This window comes from Aythya fuligula, chromosome 1, assembly GCF_009819795.1.
Source record: "Aythya fuligula isolate bAytFul2 chromosome 1, bAytFul2.pri, whole genome shotgun sequence".
NCBI lineage: Eukaryota > Metazoa > Chordata > Aves > Anseriformes > Anatidae > Aythya > Aythya fuligula.
In genome coordinates, this window is record NC_045559.1 from 112383613 (window position 1) to 112409266 (window position 25654).

General features: G+C 36.6%; 1 protein-coding gene across 1 annotated transcript in view; it reads right to left on the reverse strand.

The window, feature by feature from the left end:
• Window positions 1–25654, reverse strand: part of HLCS (holocarboxylase synthetase) — a 122183-nt gene that overhangs the window by 2915 nt on the left and 93614 nt on the right. The window contains exons 7-9 of the mRNA XM_032195378.1: window positions 7829–7896; window positions 6617–6777; window positions 3247–3361 (exon numbers count right to left, since the gene is read on the reverse strand). Coding sequence (XP_032051269.1) covers window positions 3247–3361; window positions 6617–6777; window positions 7829–7896 — 344 coding nt within the window. The remainder of the gene's footprint in view (window positions 1–3246; window positions 3362–6616; window positions 6778–7828; window positions 7897–25654) is intronic.

Sequence of the window (25654 nt, forward strand, 5' to 3'; positions counted from 1 at the left end):
GGATTTTTTTTCCAGTATTTCTTCAGTCTCTTATACCTCTAAATCTTTCTATTTGCATAATTACAAATTACAGTCCAGATTTGTTTCTTGTCCTTAAAGTGCCTCTTCAAAATTGTAGAAGCAAATCCAGTACGGTCCTTTCAACAAAACACCACCCTATCATGGATGTAGGAAGATGTGAAGTGGCAACTTGTATATTGGTTCAACATCAAAGTGAGAAATTCTTTTACTAAGTAGACAGGTAATTAGCTAATTGAGAGCAAATCCCTGATCATACTCTGAGATGCAGTTTTATCTTTCAGTTTAAAATTTAATTAAGAGTACTTTCTGTTTGCTACATTTAGCTGATTTCATTTTCTGAAAATTAAGCTTTGTTACTCAGTTGATTAGACTTGTTTGGCTTGCTGTGAAAAGCCCAGCAGATTTAAGTTTGCTGGGTAAGACTCCAGTTTGCTTAATCTATTTTACCGCAGCATATCCTTTAGAAGCCTCAAGTCTCTCACTGAGATTTCTCCAGCTAGAATAATGTTGGCAGAACGCCTTTCTTATTTAAATATGCCTCCTGGGGCCTTTTTTGCAGCCTGCTGAAACAGGCTTCAAGGGATGTAAAGAAATATATTGTATTACCTGTTTATTTTTTCTCCTAATAATTTGGATTTTTCTTTCCTCAGACATTTGGGATAAAACACCAGTCCTGTCAATCAGGTTTAGACATGATGCACCTCCATCTGTAGCAAGGCTCAGATGTGTTGTTTTGTAAATTTGCTATTAATGAGACTGTTCATATATGGAATTAATTTGTATTAACCATGAAGAGAAGAATCTCTTCAGTGAAAAGGAGTTTTTGACTTCTATCTAATCAGAGAATGCATAGAGGAAAGCCACAGTAATATCAATGCCAGGATATCAATCTCACTGAAATGAGGAAAGATGTATTATCAGGATGATACAAAGGAAAAAGAACTGGAAAAAATAATATGCCATGCCAGCAGATCACTACTCAGCTGTTTAAACTCAAATATAATACAAGTGAAGAAAGAATGACAGTGCTCATTATGCTCTCTTATGTACTGTCAGGGTGCAAAATGCAGCCTTTGAGTCCATCTGCAGGCTAAAGGCACTCAGGTGCATATTTATGGAGATCACTAGTTTCCTAAAACTAAAATGGACATGAGAAACATACTGAGATGATGAGCTCAGATGAGGCAGTAGCATCTGGGAATAAGCATGGTGGCAAAAATGTAGACAGCTAATCTGAAAAATATGAGGTTCTCAGGACTCTTAGGGCATCTTTTCTTGCCTATGTGAGAAGAGTAAATAATAATAATTTAACACTGACCTTGCAGCATGTTGATGTGACTATCATGTCTTCCAATTCTAGGGCCAGTACTGGCTTGAGCATCTGTGCACTGTTCTCCCCTACTCTGGGCAGATATCCCTTAGCTCCACACAGAGGTAGACAGAGCTTTTGCAGGTCAGGCACACTGGCTGTCCCTTTTAGTCCATTTATATTTGGCTACCTATGTCTGTTCTGAATCTGTCCCTTACATCAAAGAAGTATATTCTGCAGAACTCCTCTTCCAAAAGTCCTGCAACAATTAAGTACTTAATTTTTTTTTTTTAAATTATGTTTTAAATGTGTTCTTTTTTTCTTCCTTTTTCATACAAGTATGAACATGAACTACGCCATCTGTGAGGCCTCAAGCACACAGTATAGGTGAGAAGGCAGGTTTGTCTATTGCCAACCTTTCTTTTAAGGTATTTCTCAGAGCAGTGAAGCTATATATGTGACCTGTGATTCTGATCATTACCCTCATGGGATTTTCCTTATGAGTGCTAAGTAATCTGTGAGGTCTAGCAAAGGAATGTGCATGTTGGCAGAAAGAGGATGATGCATCTAGCTTCTCTCTGCTGTTGCAGAATTTTGATCTCGTTGCTACTATTAAAAAAAGAAATTAGGTGTCATGAGTCACCCTTACTGCTCTCAGTGCCATCACTGAAATGATGGAAAAGATCCTTGGAGTAGTATATAACAAATAACTTTATTTTGGCTGGAAGCTTCTAAGATTAAAAGTTGATGAAAATGTGTATTTTGTTTATACTTTGGAGCTATCATCACCAAGATGACTCCTAAGGGCATCAGAGAGAATGCGTACAGCAAGTTTCCATTTAATTTCAATGTTTTGGTGTTTGCAATAAGCAGCTCAAGGTGCAAAACTAAGCTGTCATGTGCAAAGAGTCATTCAACAAGAGGAACAATTTTTAAGCCATTATTTGCTTTTCTTGTGTTAACCAGTTCAGGCACTGGAAAAACACATGAAGCAGTAAATGGTTGATGGGGCACAGAGAGACTCTAAGCATCTCAGTTTAACTTCCATTCTGTAAACGTAGACCATCTCCAAAACGAGGATATAACAATTAAACAGAAAACATAATGGTTGGGCTAGTTCACAGAAGAAGGTGGTGGAGATACTTTGACTTTGATGCCTTTCCCTGTTAAAGCACTGGCACCTGCTGAAAAATACACATACAGTCTTTTTGGGACTGGCCTTGCTACCTATCTGGAAGGCTATTAGCTATTAGCTATTAGCCTTCCAGATAGACTGTTCATCTTCAAAATGAACAAACAGTCTGTCATTCCCTACCCTGCCCCTCCCAGCCTTCCTAACCACTTGGCAAATTTTATGTTTTCAGAGAACTAAACAAAGAGAGTATTTAATCAAATAATTGCTACACTGCTGCTTCGCTGGCAATATGCCAGTTTCTGAAAAGATATCAACAGAAGCAACTTACAAATAAATTTAAAAGGACAAAAGGAGAAACAAAAACATTACTGTGAGTACATAGCTCTTTCTCTCCTAATTTAAATGGCATGTTATTTACCTATTTGTCATGTTGCAAAAAAATGAAAACCAAAAAATCATACATTTTTCTGTATATTCTACTGGTTTTGCAATAGATCAAGGACATTTTCCCTCTCTCTTGTAATGCTCTTTCTTTGAACCCCATTGCACCAGCCCAGATGCTTGCATTTATGTTTTCCTTGTCAAGCATATGGAACTCTTAAGAAGAATGAAAACATTTACTTTATGTGCTTTCTTTTGTTTTAATACTGTGCTTTATTTCCTTATGCCCGCTGTCATTATTTCTTCTTGTCCTTGTCATTTGAACTCATAAAGACATTAACAGCAAACTTCTTTAGTTAAAAAAAAAAAAGTGTAGAAAAGCTTAAAAATAGACACTTACCAATAAGTATATGAAATGTTGTTTCAATAAGTGTAGAGGTTACCAGAACTCCACCAAGCTTCATAAGATCACTGTAATAAATATCATTTGGCCATTTTACTCGTAGCTCAATGTCCTAAAGAAACAAAACCATACACATTTAGAAACAATTTGCTCTCTGAAACTGGTTATAAGAGCATGGCTCATTCATCACTCCATATTCTATATTTTCTATACCTCTTTCCCACACTGTATACGATACTGTTAACTCTTCATAATAAGAACCTATTTAAGGGTTTCACAAGTGTTACTGATAAAATCATGGTAACATGGTTACATGGTCTACTAAAGAGGCTGACAGCTGTCAGAGAAAAGTTTAAATTTAGTTAAAAAATAAATAAATGATAGTAGATAATAAAGTCTTAGAGCAACCAAAAGGAGAACTAAAGATAGTAGAGATTTATAGACTCAAAATCGTATGGTCTTGTAGAATTAACTTACTTCATTCATTATGTCCTATTAAAGAACTGAAAGATCTGTTCAAGAGAGATGAAAACTGGTAGCAAGTGTGGGTTACTGCTGATAAAGCGTAAGGGATCAGAGTAAATCCACAATAATATCAACTCTAGATTTGAGGATCTTTGCAGAAACCAGACAAGGAGACAATGACATCTTGAATTTTGCAGACAGGAGAAATTCCAGTTCACAACTATGTAAATACTTCAGTAATATTCTAAATATATTCATGCTTTCGGCAGCTATGCTGAAGAAACCGTGGAGCTGGAAACACAAACTGTGCTGTATGACACCGTTCCAGTGCAATAGAGAAGTTTTTGTTGAAACCATAGAACTGAACTGAACTTTGCACTGGCTACTTAAACACAAAAAAGAAAGCAATGTGCTTCTTGTAGTTTGAAAAACTGCATATGACCATATCCCAAGAGGCAGATTATGGGAGGTGCTCCAGGACTACAAGAGCCATATTCCCTCCTATTGTAGATTATAAAATCCCTTTACAGGATGTGTGAAAACTGCACCTGGATCCATGTCTACTTCTCTGACAGATTTAAAGGCCAGAGAGGAGTCCATTATACATACACTGACAGGAAATACTAACTGATTTTGCTATCAAAGCATTCTAAGAGAATACCACCAATTCATATTCATTACAGAAAACAACTTGACTCTTCAAACTGTGAAAGGATTTAGAGAAGACTCTTGAGACATGCAAAGTATGCCACAGTTAAACAGTATTATCAGTGTTAAGAGACCTTCTGAAGGTAACCAAAGGAGACATAACTTTCCTTCTGCAAAAGAACAACAATATATTCACTAGATTTTACTTAGGGAATCCATATGCCTGTAAGACACTGGGCACTTATTTAGCATGGCAACTGAGGTCACAAGCAAGCATGAAAAGCAAACAAGTCAGTGGGGTATTTTTGTGAGACAGACTACACAGTGAAGAGTTGTGTTGTTTGCCACAAAACAGAGTGACAAGGTTCTGCATAACTATCAGTGTGTCAAAGTACTGATGGGTAAGGCACAGTGGGAATGGAGCATGTTCTTATTTTCCTTTACTAGAGTGAGATTTCTGCTGTTCCCAGAACGGAAATGCAAAACACTCTCTGGGATATAAGCTTGTTTGAATTTGCAGCACTAACATCTGACAGGAAAACTTACAATTGAACTGTCAGAGTTTGTCAAAAGAGAGCCCAGAACAAAGGCCTCAATCGCTGCCTATTTAGAGCTGCAAACTTTCATGACAGAATCCTAAAAACGATGACTGAATGATAAACTGAAACACATGCATTTCATATCTGTCTATGGAAATCCTGAAATGGACTTTGGGCATAACAAACCCCATTAAAATGTGTTAAAGATTCCCCACACTCCCACAGAGGTAAAGAAATTCAGAGGTAAGAATAAAACCACTTCTTTAAATTAGCCCACTATTTTCAGCTGCTACAGTTTGTATGGCATGGCTGTTCATCTGACATAAAGAAAAGCCCTGCAATACCCAAGTCTAAATAACGGGCAAATTGAAGCTCTGAGTTTCAGACAAATCCTTGAATTTCCTTGCTTCAGTGTACCTGAGTCGAGACCCATAACACTGTTTTAACCCATTGTCCAGGACTTGACTTTCGGGGGGGTGGGATGGGACACCACAACAGAATTCAATCCTCTCAAATATCCCCAGGATGTGTATTGGAAGACTTTTTAGTATGTATTTCACTACTTGAAAAGAGATTCAGCAGCTTTGCCTGGGTGATACCAAGCTACTGGGAAGACAGGAAATGTCCAAATAAGTTTTGTATCCCGGTATCTGCAATAGAGGTATATATCATCTTTATAGTAATATTTAGTACATCAGTCACATTCTTCCTCTTGAATGCAATAAAATAGAAAATGCCACAGTATATAGGGGTAGGCATACGGAAGCAAAACCACCTCCATTCATAAATTAACTCCTTCCCCAGTCAGACTCATATTTTATAAAACTAACCCTTGTCCCTTCTATTCTAAATGGTTAAATTATTCACTCTAGCCAAATATTTTATATTGCAAATTTTAGCCTGAAGCATTTTGTTTTTATAGTCAAGTTATGAAGCACTGAAGTTAGAAGGTTTTAATAGAAAGGCTGACAGACCCTAAACTTCAGCAAAGCTACTGGGTGCCACTATAATAAAGTTCATGTGTAAATGTGTATAAGTCATTGATTTTCTGTAATATAGGAAACATATGCTTTAGTTAACTACTTCTGTAAAATACCAAAGTTTTATAGTTAGCAAATATTAGGAAATGGTAACATTAAAAAGGAGATATATGAGGTGATGAAGAAGACTGGTTCTTCATTTTAATACTGATGACAGGACACTTGATTCCCTCTTGAGAGCAATACTCCTAAGTTCTTGCCTTAGAAATCAGTTTTCAACTTTAAACAAGGGTTGGAAAAATCCTTTAAAAGGGATAAAATGACCACTGAAACAGAACTGACAAAAAAAAGCAGAAAAGGATTTGTCAGTTTTATTCATTTTTCCTTCCTCCCTCTTCCCCAACTCCTTCAGAACCAAAGCAAATCAACTCAATTGTTAGACAAACAAAAAAGACATTTTCTTTATTGCTGAAGACTGAGTCTTAAGTTTCATCAGATTATGAGTGAAATGAGGGTAGTATACTTAATCAGCTCAATAAAAGGCAGTATTCATCATATGCATACTAGATTTCTTCAAACATATAAATTAAGTACATATGAATACTAAACTTACTACTGTTGTTTACCACTGTACTAGTTTTGAGTCATTTAATGCAAAGAAGACATAGTAAAAACTCAGAATTTAAGGAAAATGGAAACAGGAACAGGAACTTTGATAAAATTAAAGTGCGATACCTCATATCCTGGAATTGATCTAACTGATTCTACCATTGCCAAGGACACTAGGTGTTGAATAAAAGGAATTCTCTGGCCCAGGTTGGAATGTAGAGGAACCGTGATATGCAAAGTGGATAGTGCACAACCTATGGGACTGAGCCAAACATTTCCACCACGACCTGGGGGGGGGGAAAGAAAAAAAAATTGCTTTCAACACAGTAAAAAGTATTTATTAAAAACATCACTTTGTTCATGCAGACAACTACAGAAGAGAAAGATTCAATAGTACCAACCTGAGAACATACAAAAAGTCCTATAAAGGAGTTTCCAAACTTATTTTGAAATTTAGAATTTAAAGTGCAAAGCTTTACCTTTTTTAAATCAAACAAACAAACAAACAAACAAGCAACAACAACAACAACAACAAAAAGCAGGTTGTTTAGAGTGCATTCTGCTACTGGTTTCCTATAATGTCCTAAATTACTTGCTTCTAAGCTTTACCTGGTATTTGGTAACATACACATTTCAAATAATCTTGCTTTGCTTAAGTGAAGAAATATTTGTGAAGATCCTCTGTGTGTATCTACAAATTCATCCACACTGTGGAATCAACTTGACAAATGCTAGATCTGAGTCAGAAACCAGCTAACTGTCTTTATACAGATGTGTGTTCAGAAAGGCTTATTACTCTGGGCACTGTGCTTTTCTAATAAACTAAAAGTGGCTTTTTTATCAGTGGTAGCACTTTTCTAGACAAGAGGCATAACCTGCTTGTATTTACTTGCAAAAGATTGTGAAAGTGCACATAACGTTTCAAGACAGTCTTGTAGCCTCCACAAAACCTCTCAGACAAAAGTCTTCCAGTCTGACAACCCAGTCTTGCTCTAGTTAAATCAAACCGGAGTTCTGATTTGGAAGTCTGAATTGTATTACACTAAATGTAGTGATGGCAGTTTCCATGACTGGAGACTTTCTGGCAGAAAGTAGAAGACCACTAAATCATTTCTGCAAAAGCCACCAAACATCCTGAAAATGTTTACTTTGGTCTCTGTTAACTTAGGTTTTGAGTTTAAATCCACAGTTAAGCAGGAGGAGAAGAGAACACTATTATTCTGTAGTTTATTATCAAAAATACTCATAATGTATCTTTAACGAAGCTATGTAACATTAAAATGTCCTATTTTGTATGTTTAATATGCATTTATTAGCACAAGAAGGAAACTTACTAACCTTTCCCTTGTGTTTGTCGAACAGCAATTGCTATTAAACCCATCTCCTCAGGCAACTTGAACATTAACCTGCCAATTAAGGAAAAAAAAATGCTTATCAGCTGGAACACTAAGCTACATTCATGAAAATCTAGGTTTAAATATCAGGTAATATTTTACTTTAACATTGCACTACCATTTATCCGTTTTCAGATAATATTTATTCTTGACCAAAAAGCATTAGAATATTAAAAAAGATTAATTGAAAAATTATCATGTAAAACATTACCGTATCTGTTACACTGGAAAAAGTTATAGCCATAGTTCATTTAAGGTGCCTTCTGATAACATACGTTTTGTATTTCTTCACATTTTCTTGAAGTGCTTATTTTTTTGCGTGTCGCTATCTTCAGTAAGTGACAACTAGCAATTCTAGACATTTGTTTCTACTTAAAGCAAATTTTTGTTCATACTACAGAATATAACAGCAGCAGTTTCTGATTATTTAGAAAACCAATATGGTGGCAATAAAGCAGTTTAAAAGATACACTATCCCCTGAGAACTAATTATGATTTAACTACAGTAAATAAATCTACACCTTCTGAGAGCTCTAGAGAACACTGGCTTATTTTAGGCTTGTGTTCTGCTTTTAAAATAGTTTCACTTAAAAGAATACTAACTTTCCTCTGGGGATAAGTAGAAAGTGCACTTTAACACCACCAAATGAGTCAATGCAAGACTTTAAAAAAGAAGAAAAAAACCCTACTGTGAGAACTTAGTTCAAGCCGCTTTAGAACAGATCTGAACTGTGCTGTGATCCTTCTTCATTTCACGTTTTTGGGGAAGAGTTATTTAACAGATAAAATAGATATTCAAGATGGTGCCAGCAAGGCAAACCCAGAGAGTGATTTATAGCCTAAAAACCTCCTTCCAATATGGGCACAAATATCATGTTGTTCATTCATATAAAAGTGGTCTTGTCTCGGAGATAAGTGCAGTCCAATCCTTCAGAGTTATTTCCTCTGAATTTCAGATACATACGAGAGGCCTTTCAAGTTCAGAAATCAAGCAAGTATCCCTGAGCAGAAGGGACCAGCTCCAAGCAGAAATGTGCCCTTACTGCTCACTAGGCACAAACATTTTGGCAGACATCAGGTTAAGGAACCATCTGTCTCTCCTGCTTCAGTTTGCAAAGTAGGGCTTTAGTAACTGCTGGGGCGGCATCAGTAGCAAAAAGTTTCAGAATAGCTTTCAGATGGCTGACTTGCTTTCACAGTCATCAAAATGGTAGGTTATTTGAGGGCCCAAGCAAAGTCTGGATCATAAATGCCTTCACTCATCTGAAATACTTGAACCAAAACTGACAGAAGCCATAACAGGCCCAATGATGTTTTTCCACAGTGCCACAGCATCAGTGAGACATCATCACTCAGCAATAGCCAGATCTTTTTACCAGTCCCCTTCCGTTTCACATGTAATATGGCTCGATAATTCCTTCCTTTGGACAGTATCGATTAGGCGTTGAGACCAGGATCACCCATCTACCTTCAGCATTAAAAATACACCTCCACTTATGCTGGGACCTAGCAGTAAATCTTAGGCAGCTCTTTATGCCCCCCATGTGGCTTCAGCACTGTCATCTGGGAACAGCATGATTTCAGTTACAACAGCAAGTTCATGGTTTTGCAACAAGAAAATCTAATTTAAATTTGGAAGTACAGTTAGGAAGAGATTACAGGCTTTGTCAAAATACACTGATTTCTGTTTCTTCTCCATTCATACTTGTTTATAAATAGGAAAAAAAAAAAAAAGTCATGTGCTGCCATGATGGGAGGAAAATAATCAGAGCAGGAAAAAAAGTAATTATGAATCCAAAACACAGGTTTTAGAACAAAGAGATATGATTAACAGCACACATGAATGTAGCTATTAGAGGCTTGGCAGCAGGTAACAACATATTAAACACAGAGACTGAGTTTGTGCTTTTAAGGGTCAGGAAGAAACTCTTTAAGATGGACACGACATGGGGAAGTTGTTAATAGCCAGACTGATACAGAAAGGGACAGATAGATTTATTTTTACTACTTCCTGAGATTACTCTGGAATTACCATAAAGACTATGATGGTAAAAGAAAAAAACAACAACAACAGCAACAACAAAAATCCCCTCCAACTTCAGAGCTTTGTAAATTGTGTGCGCTCGTTATTTTATTTATTTTTTTTTTTTCTGGGAGACACAACTTGTATTTTCCTTACCAGGAAGAGTAACTGTACGTGCACTTTTTTACATATTGACTTCCCCTCTTTTCTTTCAACTTAATCAGTTGCAGACTTAACCATTTCATTTTTCTGCAGAGAAACTTAGTCACAATGTTCAACATATTTTTCCCCTAAATTTTTGCCTTCATGAAATTCTTTTTTTCTGGCTTGCTCTACACTTCAGGTCAAAAGAACACACTGAGATACAGAACATGAAACATCTGAAAACAAAGTTATGCATCAGGAAGGATATTGGACAGCATTTACATGACCACAGAAAAAGATACTTGAATTTTAGGTAAACTTCTGTTCTCTGCTTTGAACATTTTTGTGTTATTTTTCAAAATGTAAGCAAGGCACTTTTGGTACTGAGGAGTATTAAAACAATTGGAAGATTAAGATAGAGATTGTATACACAAAACCCAACACCCTGTTACACATCCTATAAATGGTGTCAAGAGTGATAAACAATACACAATTGTTTTATAGAAATTTCAAGTCGAAGAAGGTATCTGTCTTCATGAATAGTGAACATAATGACTTTTCTTCCTATGTGAATGTAATATGGGAATTGAAACCACAAAAACTATGTTTTGAATAATGTTAACAGCCTGACAACTATAAATTTCATTGATGTTGTGGGTTTAAGGTTGAAATTCTCATTAATGCATCCTGCTGTGTTACAGTATTGCAGAGGTATTACAAGAGGCAGCATTACTTTCCAGATGTTAAAATACCTGGGCACACGAGGGTAAATTATGAAGTCCCTTCACTCCCAAGTTTCTTGCCTGAAAATCTCACTCTCAGATAGCTTGTTTGTAACTACTATTTACACAGCGAATTATAGAACATAAAAACAAAACTTTCAATGTTTAGTCAAATGGAAAGGCCCATGTCTCTTGATCAGTTTCTTGCATTACTTTGAACAAAAAAGTGGCCCAAACACTTGCCTTACTTCTTTATATCCACTGCTTCTGTCCATTATGTCTAGTTTGAAAATAAGCAGTGTGGCCACTAGAGTGTCTGATTCCAAGCTGTGCGTCCTGAATGGCCTGCTAGAGGGCATGCTGGCCAAGCATAGCCCTCCAGTCCACTCTGTGAGACCTTCCCTAGTGGCAGCACTGATTTGGGTCTCTGTTGCCCACCTGGAAGCCTGTTTTCAAGAGAACTTGAAATCTGGAAGAAGCAGCTCAAACATATGACATTTTTCTATACAGTATGCAGTAGGCTGATTGAGGGCTGGTGGACCATGACCAGAGGAGAAGCCAGGAAGAACGAAATCATGGATACAGGGAGATTGTTACAGACCAGAAGGAAGAAGGGGAAAAAATCTTTTAGAGCAATTTGAGGAACTCTGCATATTACAAATCCTGATTCCTATGGGAGACTCTGATCTCCCTGGCATCCGTTAAAAAGGAAGCAAAGTGGGCTGCAAGCAATCCAGGTGACTTCTGGAGGGTGCTGGAGACAAGCTCTTAACACAAATGTCAGACGATCAGCTCCTTGATTTGCTACAAACAAGGGAGAGCTAGCTGTGGAAGCGATAAGCTGTGGTAGCCTTGGCTATTAGCAACCATGGGGCAGTGCTGTTCAAAATCCTGAGGGGAATAAGGAAGGTAAGTAACAGAGTACAAACCCTGTATTTCACAAGAGAAGAATTCAGTTTATTGAGGGAACTGATAGGTGGAATCTTATGAGAGGCAGCTCTGAAGGACAAAAAGAGCTCAGCTGACCTGGTCTTTAAAGACAACCTCCTGCAAAAACAACAGCTCATCAGAATACTTTGGAAAATAGGTACTTGAACAAGGAGCCTTGTTTAGCTAAAACAGGAATGCATGACTGCAAGAAGAACATATGCAAGAGATGGAAGAAAGAATAGGCTACAAAGAAGAAATGCAGAAATACTCTCCAGACAAGCAATGATGATGTGAGGAAAGCCAAAGCTCAACCATGGTAGAAACTGGCAAGAAAAGGGTCAAGAACTTCTAATGCTACATTTTAAGAATAAACAAGGAAAATGAGGGCTCACAGCTGACTGGAACAAAACCACAATGGATATAGATAAGGCTGTTATTAAATGCATTCTTTGACTTGGTCTTCACCAACAAGGTCTCCCAGACCCCTGTGCATAGAGATAGGGTTCAAGGAGCAGAAAAAAATACAAAAAAAAAAAAAAAAAAAAAAAAAAAAAAAGCAGTAAAAGCGTATTGACATCATAAATCTCTTGAGAAATCTTGATTCACTCAAGTTTATGAGAGCAGATGGGATGCATATGAGAGTGTGAGAGTGTTGAGAGAGCTGGCTGATGTCATGTCAAGGTTATTTTCTATCATCATGGTCATATAGATCAGAGGAAGTCCCAGATGACTGGAGTTCAAGACGGTCTTTCACAGCATCCTCGTATTCCAGTTTGGTCATGGTGGTCTAGATGGGTCCACTATCAATTGAGAGAAAAATGCCTGGATTCTGGAATTGGTTTGTACTTTACCTGTAGGCTGCTTACAACTGCAGTTCCTCAGAGATTTATCCTGACATCTATCCTATTAAGATGATAAATCATCTTAATATATTTACCAATGACCTGCAGGAGATGACGTGCACTTCTGCCAAGTTTGCAAATGACACAGAGCTATGAGGATAATAACTAAGCAGTGAACAGGATGCCCATGGAAGTTTTGGAGTATCTCTGTCCTTGCAGGTTTTCAAGACCTGACTAGACCCTGGTCTAGCTGGTCTCCATTCACTGTTGATCCTCCTTAAAAGCAGGGGGGGTTGACTAGAGACCTTCAGGGATCTCTTCCAACCACAATGATTCTTTGATTCAAGGAAATGTACAGAAACCTGGTATTCTTTCCGTCCTTGAAAGCAGGTTAAAATCAGTCAGCAACCACCCATTAGCTATTAATTACTGAATTAATAGTTTAGTCCAGCGGCTGTTCACTGGAATTCCCTATCCCAAATATGATCCTACATTGAAGTTATTTTCACATGCTTGTTAACCTAAATTAACACTTAACTTGATCCATCTTTCACTTTCCATGCAGTATTTTATATATGACCAGGTGCAATACAGAATCCCCCACAAGATTGACTCACACAGTTGAGACAGGTAGGAGAACACCTAAACTGTTAATCCTCGCGTCTTATTTAAATGATAGGAAACTTACTGCTCTGCACTGTTATAACTTTGCCCATATCCAGCAGGCAATATATGTGCCAGAATACACTATTACATGAATGCACTCTTGTGTTCTATTGCAAAAATTCATAGCTTCTTTCACGTTATAGTGGATTTCCCTGTAGCAACGTTAGTACAGAAAGGACCATTTAGTATCAAATTCTCTTTGAACTCTTCAGATATATTAATATCCTACATCACTGTGAAAGAGCATAACGGATTACAATGTCTGAGACTTCTGGAAAACTAAAATAGTACTGGAACCTTGGACTGCTAGTTTCTTGTACCTTAAATAGACATAAATGTACATGCACAGCCATAAATATTAAAAAAAAAAAAAAAAAAAAGATTGTCCTATATTAGTTGTGACATTTTCAGCAAGGAATAATCTATTGATACTATGAATGACATAGGTTAGTGACTTCTATATACTTTGGCTAGTTGGCAAGTCTTGGAGAGCAGTGCACTAATAACAATATAGTTAAACAAAATTGCAGTATATAGGAAGACTGTAAGTAGGGCATGTAAGCCATGTGTGTTATTTTTCAGCTGGATCAATGCTCTAATCTGGCTCACCAGAAGTGAACATTGCTGTTGGCAAAAAGGAAGCAACAGTAAAAAGAGGCCAGTGGATAGAAGGGAAGACCAAACCACCTCCTTCTGACCACACATGTACTTAGGCTTGATTTAAATTACTATATTATAGCCTCAGAATAGTACATGCTTTGCTTGTGGAATTGCTTTGAGAATCAGGCCTGCTGAACAGACAGGGTAAAACTACCATTAAATGCTCTTTTTTTTTTTTTTTTTTCTGCTCACTGCATTTTTCAGCTGGTAATTTTCTTGTCTCTCTATTTTTATACCAGATATTTTATAATTAATCCTCTGTATATGTTTATAGGCTTTTCCTCTTAAAAAAAGAAAAAGAGAATTTTAAAACACAGTACCATACAGCCAAAGGTGTCAGGAAACATACCCAAATAAGAAGGGACTCCAAAAAATTGGTTTGCCAACAAAATGCCAGTAAAATTTGAAACCTGGGTTCAGACATACTGGTAATGTTCCAAAACTCAAAACTTAAAGAACTTCTTTATTCAGTAAATCAGCTTTTCTGTGAATATCATCAAGACCACAAAGTTACAGTAAAGGAGGGAGTTTCCAAGGGAGATGTGAAGAGAGTCTAGGAGTTTAAGTTGTTTCGATTTCTAATTTGAAAAGCAACCCCCCCACACATCATTTTGAACTTTTTTTTTCCTTGTAAAAAGTAACCTTTTCAATTTGTGACCTTTCTTTATTTGAAAATGCTACCTGAAGCATACCAAAAATTTAACATAGGATAAATGGAAATGAAACAGATTTCATTAAAAAATGAACTCCTGTGCCAAGATTTAAGAACAGAATAGTTACTGGAATGCAGTGAAACACATTTATCATAACATGTTCAGAACAGAATCTTCAGAGTGGATTAAAAAGTTATAAACATATTGATCAAAACCAGATCTAACTAGTCTTGTCCAAAGTAAAGCATAGTACAGATGCTGAAAAAAAAAATGTCAAACTTACAAATCAATGCAGTTTGTTGTTATGTCATTTCTATCAGTAATTTCATCACACTTCATTAGATGAGAGTGTACAAGCTTGGTCACTGTCTAAGAGGGAAACCTTAAAGTAACCCCACGTAGTACGGCAAGAAACAGCAACATTTCAATAAGGGAGCAAATTTATTTTAAAATAGTATTGCATTTACCAACTTATAGTGTGAGCAAACTCAAGCATCAGGATCTCAAAAGTAATCAATGGCAGTGCTGAATTCATACTATCTTCTTTAAAGTCACCTTTCATATGAAATAACAAAGAGAACTTTTTGCATAGACAGCAGTTTTAACTTTACATTGTAGCCAAATTCTAGTCTGGGTAATTACATTTCCTTACAAAATTTTTGTAAGACAGTCCTTCATTTCCTGTCTTAAATCATACATGGTGTTAAATAGTTGCCACATTCCACAACAGAAGTAGATGAAGTTACTCACAAGTAGCCAGCCAGATACTTAGGGGTAATGTGGAACAACAGACGTTGGACATAACATGAAAATTAAAATGAGCATGCAAAAGAATTCTGCTGCACAGAAACTACCTCGCCACCCTCCCCAGATGCTCCACAGAGGTTCTCAGTACAAACTGGAAAAAAATTGAATCATTTCAGTAAAAATTCATTCTTTCCTAAATAACTGTGAAAGACCTACAAAATTAACTATGCCACTTGTTTTACTTACACTCACGTTTTTTCTGTTATCCTTTTAGCACTGAAAATCACATCAAAAACAATACTTTAAATCACAGAAGTAATTTATACTAAAGAGAAAAGCTCTAAAAGCATTTTCCTCTGTGTTTTGCATTTTTTTATTTTATTTTATGACTGCAACATGTACTACGCTCCAAATCTAGACCCCGGTGGTTTATGACAGTAAGGTGGCTGTTGTTTTAAACTTAGGATGTAGCAAATTTCTGGAGTTCCTAATCCAGCACTAAATGAAAAATATAGGTTTTTTTGGTTTGTGTTTTTTTTTCTCCTCTTTATAAAGGCACACTCACAAGTTTTCCCAAATTAAAACAAGAGGTAGCATGTTTTTACACTCTTCAACATTTCTTTTGGTCTATAGATAGCTTTACCTTTAGGGGATCTGTCAGCCATGTAAACATTCTTTCTGAAAAATATTTTTAACATGAAAAACAACTGAGATTTTAAGTAATTTTTTAATTGGCATTGTTTTCATTGGCCCAAAGCATCAGAGTCTCAATTTTACATTGTTCATATGCTTCTCACTAATTATCATTTTTGAAGTTGTTTGTTTTCAGACTATGCTGCTTTTACATTTCTGCCACTGCTGCTGAAGGGTAAAACCACAATTTAGATCAACACTGTACATAAAAATAAGTCACATACCTTTGACCATAGTATGGATTACTATCAGCTGGTCTAAAATTAATGTAATTTAAAAACACGCATAGAACTTCTTGCAAGTTCTAAATGACTATTCTTATTGTTATAATATGCTCTATATTGTACAATGTATGTTACAAGTGCTGCCAAGCAGATGGTAATTTGACATGTTATTTGGCATTAAACAAATCCTCAGAATTTTGCCCAGGTGTTACAAACATTACAAAACAACTATGACTTCATAAACTGGCAGGTAAAGCATAATTGTTTTACTTGTGTGTATTTTTTTTCCACCAAGCCGTGTGAAATATGAAAACTTTCAAGAAGGTATTACTAATACGTACAAAACCAATCAAATGCACTGTATTTCTTCTAAAAATGTCAATAAGCGCAGAATTTAATAGCAGAATTCCCACAGACAAAAATGCCAGATGTTTTTTTCTTCTTCATTCAAAAAACAAAACAAAACAAAAAAAAAACCTTAAAGTAGCATCTAGAAAATTCTTAAGTAAAATGTAAGAGATTAGTGCACAAGGAACAATTTAATGCAAAATGAAAAAGATAATTTGTTTAAAGAAAAAGTGTTCCGGTGGAAGACAGGTTTTGAGAAATTAGGAAATGGCAATATAGGTCTAAAATTTTAGTTATTTGAAATATTCTGTTCTGATAATGATGTTCACAGAATTATTTTTAAAGGCATTATTGCCTGGCACTTCCCAGATATTTTCCATATACACAGCTTCTCATGGCAAATACAGATTCAGGAAAGCCAGTATTTGCTAAGAAATGGAGGAATTAATTTGTCTGAAATGACATCTTTTTTCCTTTAAAAAAATAACACTGGGGGAGGGGGTACTTTTAACCTATTCATAGAAGTTTCTTCAAATATATGCAAGTGCTAAGGTTTTGAATCACTTCAACGTTGAAGCATACCCATCCATAGTACCTCAGCTGGGCTTTCATACACGTCAGTTGTCCCCTGAAGACTCAGGTCCCGTTACCAAGCTACCTTTGTCATCAAGCTTGTGCTTCCCCTTTGTTAAGCCATGCAATGCCTCATAGATGCATTTGGATTAGGAGTCTGGCCTACTAACCACAGCAACAACATGGGGTATCCTAACTAATACTTTCACGAGGCACAAAAGTACTATATACACTCCTAATTTACTGTTGAGCTGCAACATTTAGCTGGGTTATAAATCCAGAACATTACACTTCAACATCCCACAACAGATTTTTTTTCTGCAATTTCTTGTTCCCTTTGTGAATAAGGAACTAACAATGCTTCAGCTTTCTTATGATTTCAAATTGCATATCATGTTAGAGATAGTAATCCAGAAAAATTATTGCTTTTTTATGGTGAATAAAAAAGGCAATAAACACAATAGCTGAACTCAGTTGGCTCCATGTTCATGTGTCTAATAATTAAAACACAAAAATGCCCTCATCAAGTATCACAGACTTATGCTAGCTGCTCCCTCATAGTGCCAACAGAAACCACAAGATTTCTAAATTCAGTATTAAAGCATACAGCACTTTTCTCATGCAAGAGCCAACATCCAAAAACATATAAATAAGGAACAGAAAAGTTCTGTTTCCAAATATGTTGTTAAATATTTTTAAAACCCTTACTATTAGACTGTGCCAACTTGAAGGCAGACTCCAATAGTTAATTTCATGGGTGATTAAGAATGGATTTCAAAACAAGGAAGTTACTTTATGCTGGCCACAGCATCCTCTGTAGACTCCAGAAACAGTCATCATAATGTAGACTTTAACCACAGACTCAACACAAAATGTAGCTGATATTTAAATCCCAAAGCAGTGGATTTTCTTTGTCAGGGCTGGCAGGAGAAAATCCAAAGGTCCCCTTGTAGCCTCGTTATTTCCAATTCTTCAAATGCAGGAGAAGCAGTTACTTCCCAAGTTTGTAAAGTTCAAAGCAATGCCCATTTGAAGACAATCAAATGCAGACAAATACCTCTCATCATGAAAGGCAGATGAATGGGTAAAGCCCTGAACTGAAATGGAGAGAGCTTACACGCAAGTGTGGAGGGCTGCGCAACCCTTCTGGTCTGTGCACCTGGATCCCGCGTGCTGTGTAAGCAGCAAGGGGTAGGGGGGCAAGAAACCAAATAGGTCCCCAGGTGAATCTATCTACACTTGGATCTTGGCATCTTGCCACTTTTCTGAGCAATGATCACCAGTATTTGCACGTAGTGGATGATGAAGCTTGAATATACCAAATATCATCAAATACATAGACAAGAAAAAATGCCTTTTGTTCTTGCATTACCTTAGTAAACCCAGGAATTACTTGTGAAAACTGATAAGCCTAGCATGTTAAATTCTAACAGTATATTGCAATAAACAGCATTTCAACTTTCTTGTACAAAAAACAAAGAAAGCTGCATGAAGAACCACCCCCTGCCATTTCTCCCTCCTCCCTATCTGTACTGCAGTGTTTCTCTGCTGTAGTATCTCAACAGCTAGGATCTCATCCCAAATCCTGTCTGTCACTAGGTTTCAGGTGGACATGTTTTGATTTGCTTGTCAGATATGTGATCAGTACTCAAAGAGTAATAAGAGAAACCTGTTATACACTCTTACTGAACCTCCTTTGAAAGGCCTCTGGCTCCTCCTTCATCCCCTTTTTTGTGCATGCTTTAGCTGTAAAGCGAAAGCAAAATACAGGCTTTTCCTCATTCTGGTTTACTGATACATTTCTGCAAAACAGGTGTTCAGTAGACACTTGACACTTGAGTTGTATTGAAGCTCTGTCAGATGTGAAGCCATAGCAGAGGTGTTCTTGGCTAGTAAGGGAATCAGCAGAACCATTCAGATCACATGCAATAGAAGGCAGCATCAAAGAGAAGGATGAAGACTTGGAGGATTAGTTATATGATACTATGACTGTTAGCGGTACTTAGCACTAAGCAAGAAGAAATCGTGGGACAGACATGGTGGATATTTTATTTTATATGAAACAGTAAGGTTTTATCTAAGGTTAGGGTGGTCTTAGCTCTGCAGAAGGGAAAAAATGGACTGGGAGGAATGTCTTAAATGGGAAGCACCAGCACAGACATATAGGGTACTACGCAAAAACTCTATTGTCAGAAAAGAATGCATACATGGGAGAGAAAAATCAATGTCTACATCACATTTGTGCAAAGTAAAAATCCACCATACCAGCAGAAAGCTATGTCCCAGTACCCAGATTTGTAATCCTGACAAATTAAGCCACAGCTGCGTGGAAGCAAGCTAAAATCCTATTCTCACAACAGGTCAGTGCTCTAACAGTAGAAACCTGGTGCTGAAAACTGGACCAGTAACTCCAGTTAAGCACCCTCAGTGTTTAGTAGCACACTGGAAGGATTACTCTGTACATTTTACATGTAGCAGTTTTTAAAAGTACTTTTGTGTGAATTTCCGTCTCAGCCCTCACCTCTTTTGGTTACAATAGTAAGACTCCCCATGCTCCCCACTTTCAATTCCTGGCTCATGCTTCCAGAACCTCTCTTGAAAACTGATAGCCAGCCACCCTACCTTCATTTAAGGATTTGTCACACTTACCCATAATGACCTGCATCCAATTTATTTCAGGCCACTCTTTGATTCATCAAGATTGTTTAGAACCTGAAACTTACCTTCCCATAATGTTATAGCTCTTCCCAAGCAACTTTGACAATGTCTGAGTTGTACTGAAGCATCAGCAGATATGAACCCTCAGCAGTCTGGCCTGGTAAATGAATCAACAGAATCACTGAAGCCCCATGCGACATAAGTATGAAGAAGGTGAAGGGACTAGAAGAATTATGAGGACTGACTGAGGAAACTGAAGTTGTTTAACTTGGAGAAGTGGAGGCTGAGGCTCATCACTCTCTACAGCTACCTGAAAGAAGGTTGCTGTAAGGAGGGTGTAGGTCTCTTTTCTCAGATGGCAAGTGATAGGATGTGAGGAAACAGCCTCAAGTTGTGCCAGGAGAAGGTGTAAATTGGATGTCAGGAAGAATTTCTTCCCAGAAAGAATGGTCAAGCATTGGAGTAGGCTGCCCAGGGAAATGGTGGAGTCTCCATACCTAGAGGTATGTAAGAGATGTGTGGTCATGGCAATAAGGGACTTGGTAGGCCAGGTTGATGGTTGAACTTGGTAATCTTGAAAGTCCCAGCTAGATGATTCAAGCTAGATGATCATCATCCACGCTAGATGATTCTATGACTCTATCAACGCTGCTTATGTGAAATCAGAAAAACACAAGTAGTCTTTTCAAGCACCTACATCTGATAATGCAAATATGATCTGTGATGCTGAAACTCCAAGCAAGGAGATGGGTAACTGTAATCTTCAACAACACCTTAGAAGCCACTCACCTTATACAAGGATTAAACTGATGTATCACTAAGAGAAGAACAGCTACAACTAAAGTAGAAATGGAAACAAGCCAGTTAATTAAATGTGTCCTTATGTTATAGTTAAAACAACATGTTGCGTTAGTTGTAGCACCTTATATTCTTTATTTCCCCCCCCCCCCAAAAAAAAAGCAATTACATAAATGGTATATTAGCTTAGGTTGGTTAAGGAAGTAATTGTAGGGAACTACTTTTCACTCTCTCTGAGTGCTAAGCTGAGCTGTGAAGAACAAACTGTGTTGAATACCTTGTTAATAAAATCGAGGTCAGTATGTCCAGTCCTATATGAATCCATAAACTGTAAAAATGAATGTCATTCACTAATTTGGCTTTTGGTCTTGCCGAAACAATGTAACAAGATTATCTTATTGAGTACTTTTCTCCCCTTTTCTGATGATTAGATGCCAATATATCATTCCTTGGCAAAGCATTTAGATTTTTGGAAAAATTAGAGCAATTTCACAACCCCAGAAGCTCTTATGCAAAAAGCGACTGTAGTCTGTAAACAGTAAGGGATTTTGGATAGAATAAAATCTGATAGGTCATACATAACCTGCTTTAAGACTTGGAAGATCTTTTGTAAGAGCACACTTCATATGGGTCTTAGTTTTAAGAAGGGTGTTTAAACATTTCAACTGTGATGCTACAGACTTAATCATCTACAAGGAAAAAGATCACTGAAGAAGAAATAATCTTTCCCTTTCTCCACTAACAGAATTTTAACAAGAAGCTCTTTGAAGAATAAATAAAATTGCCGTGGCAAATTGTTTTCCTTTCAGGTGTTCTTATCAAAGTTTTTTTTTCAACAAGTACTCTGAATAATTTTAACTTTTTAAAGCTGTACATAGGCCTAAAACCACAGAACAAAATATTCTGATCCAACCAAAATAAAACTAAAACAACCTCTGATTATCCTTATTTTGTTTTACAAGACATCTTCTGTACTGCAACAAATATAAGCTACTTGTGTTGACTTTTGAGAACCTTTTCACTCTCATTTAATCTAACATCCTTGTAGGTCTTTTTCTTGTATACATTTTGTAATCTCTCAGTCAGGAACCATCTTTTTTTGTGTGTTTGTATGACTTCCAGCACTTGATCCATCACTAGGGTGCTCAAATGATTCAATGAGAGAAATTCAAATGGACTTGGAGTTTGCATACTGTAGCTCAACAAGGCTGAGTTCAGGTAAAATACAAGGCTCAGACAGTGATGGCAGATCTTTTATCTTTGCAGTCAATCCACCAGAGGGAAATGATTCTCTCTCACACAAAATTCCCACTAGTATTAACAGAAAAGACAAACAGAAAGAACTGAATTGTCAGACCAGGAAATGAATTGACTATCGCTGAACATATGGCTTCTTATCATGAACATGTTCCTATCATAAACATACAGGTTTTCTGGAATTCTAATGGCATTTTCGAGGTATATAGACTAAGCTGCTTCAGGTATCAACTTGCAGAAGTGTTACATTAATTCCACGGCTATACATCAGAACTTAAGCAGAGCCTGAAGTTTCCTAACAGGCAAGATATATGTTAAGTACTCAACTCAGGCAGAATACTTTATACACAGATAATCTTATATGCTGCAAGAAATGGAACATTCATTCCAAAATCAAATGCAGACATGATCAAATAGACCTCTGTCAATATATAGAACATAACCTAATTCTCTGGTGGGGATTTTGTTCTACCTTTACACAAACCCTGAAAGCTGAGATATGCAGTGATGCAAGCCAAATACAACAAAAGGAGCTTAACTCTCAAACGGAAAGTACAAGGCACACATATACAGTGTGACAGTACCTGGAAATTCTTAGCAGTGTAACAACAAAAAAAGACGAAAATATTTTTTTTAATAAACCACAATCTTCCTATCTAATGCAGCAACTGAACAGTCGGATATTGTCGAATTACATGTGCATGCTCCCTGATTAGTGTACTCTTATTTTTAAAACAAATTATGCATATAACTATCCATTTTTAAAAGTGACTGTAAAATTTTTAATATTAAAAACAATCTTCTTTAAGTTACATATTTCAAGTGATAAAATAATATTACCTGTTCCAATATCAGATAAAGCAAGATGGCTTCCAAATTCATTAAACACATTGTGAAGTTCTCTGTTGAAATGCATTTCTAAAGCCTCACTATCATAAAAACAAATATTGGAAACTTACATAAAATACATCTCTGCTTATTTATCACACTTCATCCCTCCTCTGACATGAACATTTATTTTTGTTATTGAAGAGTTTGATGAATTTATAAATGAACTTTAATTTATTCATTAGCTTTTATGACATAAAAAAAGATAACTGAATTTTAGAAAGGAGACTGCAAAACATAAAATGTGAGAGCAGAAGAATGCTTTATTTACCCATCCGTTAAGCATAACTCCTTATAACTTAAGCAATTCTTTCCAAGTGGAACATATACAGTGAGCAGTAAATCCAAACACAACTTGTAATATGCTATAGCTATACATAAACACACACACACAAACTAACTGATTTCAGAAGCTGAAAAAAAATGTTTTGCAATCAAAACTAATTTTCTCCCTTAGTCATCCCTTTGTTGCCAAGTACATGTGCACATCAATAAAATCCCACAGACCTTTCTTAGTGGAAAATTTTTGATAATCCAGTTAACCAGCATTCAATGCAGATTAAAGGACTTTAAAGAAGTAATACTCAATTACAGATGTGGGTTCTTATATGAACACAAGTCATTTGCATGGCTGACTAACATCTCTGGACTATGTACTAACAGTTTTGGTTGTCTTGCAACTCAGCGAAAACATTATTTGCAAGGCAGTATGCCATGAGGCCTCATGAAACGCAGCTGTTCTCATGGCTGCCACTTTCCCAGACAAACTGGGATTAAGTTTCTATTGCCACAAAGGCTCTGCAGTCCTTACAAGCATTCTTTTACCCATGTGGGGACTGTGTATTGGGCTGTCATATGAGGATGGCATGGGCATGGCAAAGTTCAGTTTAGACTCCTTTTACATAAGCAAAAAAGCATATTTATATATTAATCACTGAAAGAGAAACCAGAAGCTGAAGAGGATAAACTATCACTGTCTTAATAAGAAAAAACTTTATGTGACAAAGGGGAGAAGAATAACATTGAAATTTAGTATAAATAGTATACTATTTCTAATCTCACAGATGACACAGGATCAATAATGCGTATTTAAATGTGTATATAAAATCAAAGACAACAGCACAATGATCTAAGATGGAGCTGTAATTGTCATGTTTATCATACACCCCATGGTCAAATATGAAAGCATTTCAGTGTCAGAGAAACAAATCAAACATTGGATGTGCAAATGACTACAAAACTACTACAGGAAAAGGCTTCATGTAAAACCTCTAATTCCCCCACAAATGTAGGCTTCATATTCCAGAAATCCGACATCATCACATGCCTTGTAGGCACGTCTACTGCTACTATATTTTTCTTTACTCTTTATTCTGCTTCAACACCACAGCTCATTGCTATCACTCAAAATGCGCTTTGCCTTTGCCTTAGAGTACAACGAATGTCTGGCAGCAGTTCTAACCATAAGCTAATCTACTGTTACACGCTGAAAAGCACTGTTAAAATGACTTCAGGGCATTCACACCTTCTAGATGTCTAGTTCTCGGCCTCTGTATAGGGGTCACCCGGACTTCCATTCACCATCCATCTCTACTGAATGTCAAGGCCAACTAGTGTTTCACTAGTTGTGCAACAGATGAACAGTAAAACCACTGCATTTGTTATGGCAGATCATTCAAGGCAAGGTGCACAGCAAATTTTAGAAGTTTCTCTGACTCCTGGAACTGCTATCTAAAGGATATCTAGATTTCACATCCATACCATAGAGAAGCAAGACTGCTTACAACAGAACTTAAGCTAAACTATGCATTTTATCACATTAAATAATACACAAACAAAAAAGAAATCATTGATTTTTCATAAAAGAAATTATATGACTTTTTCATGCTTTTGTACCTTTAAATGCATATGGACTTTGATAGCTAATCATATATTCAATCCTGTTCTTCAAGCTGAAAAAGCAAAACAGTGAACTTCCATGCCCTTTTTTTCTTTTTAAAATATGCATTTGATGCTAATAAAGTTTGAAAGAATTATTTTGACTTCTTTTGCTTGTAATGACACAAATTAGATCAGGTATATCTGCAACAACCAAAGATATTTCAAGTGCATTCCAAGACACGCAACCCAGTCCTAATATACTGATGCAAAAATCTTACACAGCCATTGCAAAAAATGCTTAAATCTCACTTCAGTCTGTGAAATTACAGAGAAAACTATAAAGAGGTTTAGCTCTGAATGGAGCTATAAGACCATTTTAAGTCTTGAAGTTTCAGCTATTTGTGAATCATGGGCATAATACAGTGCAAGTGTCCTTTGAAGTCACTACTGTTAACTGGACTGCAGTACTCAGAATATTCTATTTTTATTCTCAGAAATAATGGGTGTATGAGATTACAGAACAGCAATATTAGGTCCCTGGCTAAATGCCAGCAGTGCAATTACTTTCTGCCCATGTAAAATTCCAGTGCAGTTTCATTTAGCTATGGTAGTGGGTACGCTCCATCCTGAAACTTTGCATATGCCTGGTTGCACTTCTGGTTAAGGAAAGGAATACCCTCCTTTATTTTAAAAATGTAGACATCTCACTTTATTTATAATAATATATTGATATATTTGCCCATCAACACCTTAATTTTTGAAAGTACATCTTTTCTGAACAGTTCAAAACATGCAGACACTGGAATTCGGGAACCATGAAATAAAGTTCAATGGGAAATACACTGCTTCAAAATATAGCAGCTGTTTGTCTGCAAAATACAGTGTTACCTACCTCTTCACAACAAGCAATTTGGGAAATATTTTCCAGTTGAAAACTGCAAGAGAAGTTCAGGCCAGAAAGTAAATACCCCCTCTCCATTATGAATGAGACCTTATTACGCAACTCATTATACAGAAAAATTGGTCTCCATCTCAAAGAGACTACAGTTTAAGAATTAGATGA